Source organism: Hermetia illucens, chromosome 3 (assembly GCF_905115235.1).
Source record: "Hermetia illucens chromosome 3, iHerIll2.2.curated.20191125, whole genome shotgun sequence".
NCBI lineage: Eukaryota > Metazoa > Arthropoda > Insecta > Diptera > Stratiomyidae > Hermetia > Hermetia illucens.
Window position 1 is genome coordinate 172,837,197 of NC_051851.1, and position 6,313 is coordinate 172,843,509.

The 6,313-nt window shown below is 44.0% G+C and overlaps 1 protein-coding gene across 1 annotated transcript; it reads left to right on the forward strand.

The window, feature by feature from the left end:
* Positions 1–1,289: 1,289 nt before the first annotated feature.
* LOC119651077 lies at positions 1,290–4,748 on the forward strand. Its single transcript, XM_038054418.1, has 3 exons — positions 1,290–2,316; positions 2,384–2,946; positions 3,008–4,748. Exons 1-3 carry the CDS (start codon positions 1,359–1,361, stop codon positions 4,640–4,642), a joined length of 3,156 nt encoding a protein of 1,051 aa, XP_037910346.1. The 5' UTR covers positions 1,290–1,358; the 3' UTR covers positions 4,643–4,748.
* Positions 4,749–6,313: the final 1,565 nt, after the last annotated feature.

The following is a 6,313-nucleotide window of genomic DNA, read 5'->3' on the forward strand; positions in this document are numbered from 1 at the left end:
CGGACCTGGCTACGATGGTCTTCTAACCATCTTTTTGGGCAAAACTGGTAAGTCCATCTCCCTTCCCCTATCTCTTATTTTCAACAAAAGCCTTGAAGAGAATCATTTTCCCGGCTTGTGGAAATATGCTCTCATCATCCCCATAGACAAAAGTAGCGATCGTACGCTTGCCGAGAATTACCGTCCCATTTCCCTCGTCTCCTCCTGACTGGTTGTTCGCCCACTTTGGCCACCACATAATGAAAGAGCAACACGATTTTGTTGAGCGTAGGTCCACTGCCTCCAACCTGCTTGACTTTACCAACTTTGACCCTAAATGTCTAAATTCACGGCGAGGAGTACATACCATTTACACTGATTTCGCTAAGGCCTTCGACACTGTAAATCACAAAATACTTCTATCCAAATTCTCGTCTCTTAGCGTTCCTATACCACCTGTTTTCATGGCTTGCCTCTTACTTTTCCAACCAGTCCTGCCGTGTCTTTTTTGACGGCTGTACTTCCCGCTCCTTCTGCCCCTCTCCTGGCGTCCCACAGGGATCTATTCTGGGCCCTTTGTTATTTTAATTTTTATCAACGACCTCCCCACCTCCTTACTTGCTTTATGCAGTCGACCTTAAGCTGTTTTCCGCTTAATCGTCGCCTATGGACTGTGTTTTCCTTCAATCTAACCTAGACACTCTGGTTCGTTGGTGCTAGACTAATGACTTAACGTCAGAAACTGTGACTCTATCTGCTACTCCCTAAAATCCTCACCCACTTCTTTCTCCTGCTCTCTTAACGGACATTCCCTATCATACCTAAATTCCACTCAAGACCTCCGTGTCTCTTTCGACAATAAGCTCCGCTTTGACACCCATTGCCTCGGAGTCACCAATCAAGCAGCAAAATTGTCAGGCTTTATACTTCGCTCCTCCTCTGATTTTGATTCCATCCAATCCTCCTTAGCTCTCTTCAATTCCCTCGTGAGGAATACCCTAGAGTACTGCTCCGTGATCTTCTGGTCACCTTCCCGTAACTTGAAAATCTGCAACGTAAATTCACCCGTTCTCTCTTCTTTAAGAAAAGCTTCCCTCGTATGGACTACCCCCCCTCCCCTTCGCTTTCTGAACCTTCCCTTCCTACAACAGCGTAGATCTGGATAATTACTGTAGGAAGTAGACAGGATCTCTTTAGTTCCGTTCAAATATGGGGGGTTGACTTTTCCTTTCCCCCTCCAAATAAAAAACGCAAGAACTGAGCATACTACGGAATTGGAAATTTATTTAGTAATAACTGTCAAACGTTTATTTGCTATTCCTCATAAAAAAAATATTTTGTTACATAACTCACTGACCTTATTAAAAAAAAACGAAAAAATGCCGCCTTTGCTCATTGACATCCCCCAGATGATTGACTTGGCTCTAGGTACACCAGAAATCGGTGTGGTCAACTTCACCGTGCTCCACAGTCTCTTACATGCCATGACAGAGATCCTTAACTTGGACAAATATCGTGTGGAATTCAGAGGAAATCAAGGGGTGAAAATTGAGAAGCTCATTCACCATATTCCTCTTCTACCGATCGTTACAGTGCAGGAGTTCAATGTGGAGAGCAGTACAAGCGAGGACCAGAAAGTTGTAAGAAGGACACCAGTGGCAAAGAAAAAGACTGATAAGTACGAAAGAATCCTCGTGATTAGAAAAACCGACGAAATTGACGATGAGGGTGGTTCAATATCAAGTCGGGTCAGACGATCTGTCCAGCAACCAGTGCAAATTGTTTCCCAGGACGACTTCAGAAAATTGGACCCTCGCAGGGGTACCAGTATTCATGATCCTATTGGACGTTACCTTCCTAATAATCAAGAAGTCTTCGACTCAGCAAGAGGAGAAAGCGAGGATAGTCGAAATCCTGTCGGAGAGATGTGGCACACATTGAACGTTATTAAAAGAGTAGACGCAACCGAGATTGCCATCGAAAAGCTAACGTCCATGATGCGTGATGTGTCTGACGAATACCGAAAACTGAAAAACGCAATGGACAGGGTTTCGGCTATGTCCGATATATCCCACTTGGCGGATAAAATTGACATTCTTGAGAAAATGATTCACGACCATTTTAGTAAGCAATCATCGGATAGAAGAGGAGGGAAATCTACAGAAAGGACTGCGGGTGGGGGTGGAAGTCCTCCGTCAACAGGTGGTCCTGTATCAAAACACCAAACAATTCAGAGCAGTCAGGCCACTGACGCAAGAACTGGTACCGTAGCAGCCGGTTCCAATGTAGGCCAGCAGCCACCAGACCGCCGAACAGCCCATGATTCTCATGCATCAAGTAAGTAGTATCTGACATGATTTGTCGAGTTGACCCTTAATCCCAAACCCTCCATACAATATTGCAGCCACAACGGAGAAAGGTGGAGTTGTCCGCGAGAGTGGTCCACATGAAAGTGATCCTGCAATTACGCCTCGGCACAGCGGTGCTGATGATTTATATGACGATTTCTACGAGCTCAAAAATGAAGTTGAAAAATTAAAAGGGACAGTTGAGCAAATCCTCGGTTACCCGAAGAACTCTGAAGCATCACAAAATTTAACCACTGCCGTGACAGGACCTTCTCAAATGATTCCTGGTGTGGCAGGGAAAACACCTGGAGACACTAGAGATCTAGGTCGTCGCATGGAACTTCTGGAAAATAAACTCAACACTATCGAGCACCAAATTTTCGATTTGGAGAAAGAATTTGCAGAGTTGGTGGATCGATTTGAGGATGAAGATCGCCCGAATGCCGGCTTGAATGCAGACGTTACAGGAATAGCTGACATCTATGCCAAAGTGACTGGAATGAAAACTGATTTGGATACTACAATGGATCGATGCAATTTCCTTATTGTTGAGAGAGACCAGATTGTGGAGAATATTGAAAGCCTTTCAAAGAAGATAGAGGAGTTCAAGAATATAAAGGTTCGTATTCTGTGGTTCGGGTCATATGATACCCTTTCAATTCTATCTTTTCCTTTGGTAGGTGGATAAGGACGAAATCGATGAATTACTTGCAGAGAAGGCTGACTATAATATGCTTCAACGCAAGGTGTCCGTCGACCAGTTCGATGCTACCAAGCGCCACTTAACTAACGGATTAGTGGAAGCTCTAGACAAACTTACCGAGCAAAGTAAAAATTGGCAGTCAGCGTTCGACGAAATTCGTACCATGACTGAGGATAAAGTGGGTCGTGATGAGCTGAATCCACTGAAAGATTACGTTGACTCCAAGATCCATGCCCTACAAGAACGACTGAAAGCACTGGCTGCTCTTCGACGTGACCCTGAAGCTGCAGGAACAAGGTCGAAATATCTTCGACAGGTCAACTGTATATCATGTGATCAGGATGTTATCATGCGAATAGATGAGCCAAGTGGAGTTACAAGAAGTGAAGCAATGCCGGCTCCATCTTCATTGAAGCCATTCTTAGTTTATGAACTGGATTCAATTAGGAAACAAATGAAAGATCCAAACACTCGAAACCTTCGTCACTTCGAAACCATGACTAAGGAAAAGCCCCAACTTATGGCAGACGGGCGTGCCAGGAAGCCGGCGAATCGTTACTGCGGTGGAAGTCACACTATCCTAACTCCACAAGATAGAGTTCAACGGTGTAAATTCAATAAGAAACTGATTCCTACCGAATGTTTCATCAAAACAAATGAAGGCTGCTACTATAAAGCTATGAAAAAGGAGTGCATATGCTCGGACAAAAAAGAACAACAGGAGAAAATCCAGGATCTTAGAAGCACTACTTCATCGAAGCCTGAAATAAGGTCCGAAGGGGCTGCTAGTGACAGACAACCGAAAGCTGAAGTTATAAAACAAATCACTAGTATAAGATCATCAAAGTCGGAGATGCAAAAAGAGTCACCCACTGTAAGTGGGAGAGGGTCGTACCGAAGTGTAAAATCTAGAGAAGGCATTCAAGCAGTTAGATCGCTACTAGGAGGAGAAGAAGCGGAGGCAGAAGTTTGCGATTTGGTTACTAGTGAAATTCCTGATGAAGCGGCAGCAGAAGAACAAGCAGCCGATGAGCAAAATGCAGAAGCAGAAGTAGCAGATGAAATGCAGCCTGAAGGGGCACAACCTAGAGGATCAGTAGCTGGTCAGTCACAAGCTAGAGGATCAGTGGCTGGACAATCACAACCTAGAGGTTCACTAGTTGGGCAGTCACTAGCTGGAGAGACACAGCCTAGAGGTTCACTAGTTGGGCAGTCACCAGCTGGAGAGACACAGCCTAGGGGATCACTGGCAGGTCAATCACAAGTGAGACTATCACATGCTGAAGAGGAACAAACTAGACGACTATCACAAACTGGAGAAGCACACACTGGACAATCGCAAGGTGCGGAAGCACAAATTACAGATTCACCTCCTGCAGAAGGACATTTAGGAGAGAAGCAAGCTGAAGAAGAGGTAAATATTGCAACGAAGGTAGGGGATGAAATTACAGAACAACAGCAGATGGATGAAGTCCAAGTTGAACCACCAAAACGGGCATCACAAGGATCCTTTGCCACTTCGAAAACATCTGCAATGAGTACCCAAAAGCAACCTGATGTAATTCTTGAAGAAATGCCAGAAAAAGATGTGGAAAGTGAGAAAGAAGAGTAAATTGTTAATGCTATTAATGGTAAGTGGCGGGAAAATATAAGAAAGATTTTGTCATAGCTGATATGTGTATTAAGTTTTGTAAATTGACTATGAAGTGGATGTTGCTTTGTCACACGATTTGGATTAAATGTTTATTAAATATATTTTTTAGATTGGAGAAGTTTATTTCATTGTCAGCTTTTTTTCCATATAGATAATTAGGACCTTAAAAAATGAGCACACGTTGTTTCTAAATAGTAGATTCATCTGTACTATTCACATATCTGTTGAAAAGGGGGATTAAGCAGTGGACCGCAGGATAGACTGATGCGAAATACAGCGTTCTAAGAGCCAACTTAACTCTCTTTGGGATTGGTACGTGGTTCTCCAGGAGTCAAGCATCTCATCTTCCTAGATCGTTGATGGGTGGCCAACAAAGCGCTTCGAATCTAGACTCAGGGGTCGAAAAACACCTCCGTCTATCCAAAGTGTTATGCAAACCGTGCCTGTTGGATAGTTTGCAGTTGGGGGTAACTGACTGTATTCGAACAGAACCTCACCAATACCTGGTCCCATCTATGAGTAAGTTTGACATGGCCGGGCTACGGAGGGGCTACACCACCTGGGACCTCCTAAATAGCATACACGTGGTAACTATATGAGTACTATGGTAAAAAAAAAATCAAAAACCAAATAACAGACAAGCGGAACCCACATCTCGGCAACACTGAGAGCTAGGTGACGACATCCATGAATAGAAAAGTTGGGAACTCAAACAGTGGAGCCAAGGTCGACATTGGCCTACTGCGAAGACCGCAATCGACAAAGGTCCCTGTTTAAAAAACGGAAACCAGCAAGAGTACGTCTGAGGTCAGTATATCAGACGTCAGAAAGGAGGCGGGCCTCAGTGGCGTTTGATATTAGAGTAATACTAGCTTTGAATGCTTTGTCGCAAGCATACTGGAGGATCTAATTAAAATTTAGCAGCAATTATCACGGATATTGGTGGTTTACTTAAAGAAGATGTGAGTAGCTCTTTCTTCTTCTTTTATGAAAGTTTACCAGCAAACTCGAGCTCAGTGACCCCTATTTGGGTTAGGGTGGTGTTGCACCCAAAGGCAAGATGATCAACATAGCCGTGTGCAGAGTGGTTTCGCATCCACAAGGTACGTTTCAATGACTTATTAATAAATTTTAGACAGGATACTGGCTGTGAAATAGTAACCCCGTGTATGGAGGAAGGGGAAGAGGTATAGCCTCTGAGCACCAAACCGTGGTGGTCCAATGTACTCGATTCCGGTCCATAAAAGAGAACATCTCAATAGTGCAGTTGTCTTCTCGCTCTGCATAAACAGAGGGATCCTACTATCGACCTTAAACGAGACGATCCGCATCTAACATGAGCCACTTCCAGCATCCGGCGGGAAATTTTTTTGAGACGCGAATGATAAATATCTTAAATAATTTACCAGAAATACTGATTAGTACTGATCAACAAGGAAAATACTTTTATCACTGGCATAAGTCATAAGTCGATCGTTATGGGGTTGCACCGATCGTGGAAAAGTTGCGAGAGAGGCGTCTTCGATGGTATGGTCACGCAATTCGTGCAAACGAGAATTCACTTGCAAAGATTGGTCTGAACATCGAAGTCGATGGTAAACGACCAAAAGGCAGACCTAAGCAACGGTG

What these genes read in the sequence shown, in the direction of transcription:
- LOC119651077 (XM_038054418.1), top strand. Translation starts at nt 1,359, where the DNA reads ATGCCGCCTTTGCTCATTGACATCCCCCAGATGATTGACTTGGCTCTA. An exon ending in CCATGATTCTCATGCATCAA is followed by an intron (nt 2,317 to 2,383) that starts GTAAGTAGTATC and finishes ACAATATTGCAG; the next exon opens with CCACAACGGAGAAAGGTGGA. An exon ending in AGGAGTTCAAGAATATAAAG is followed by an intron (nt 2,947 to 3,007) that starts GTTCGTATTCTG and finishes TTCCTTTGGTAG; the next exon opens with GTGGATAAGGACGAAATCGA.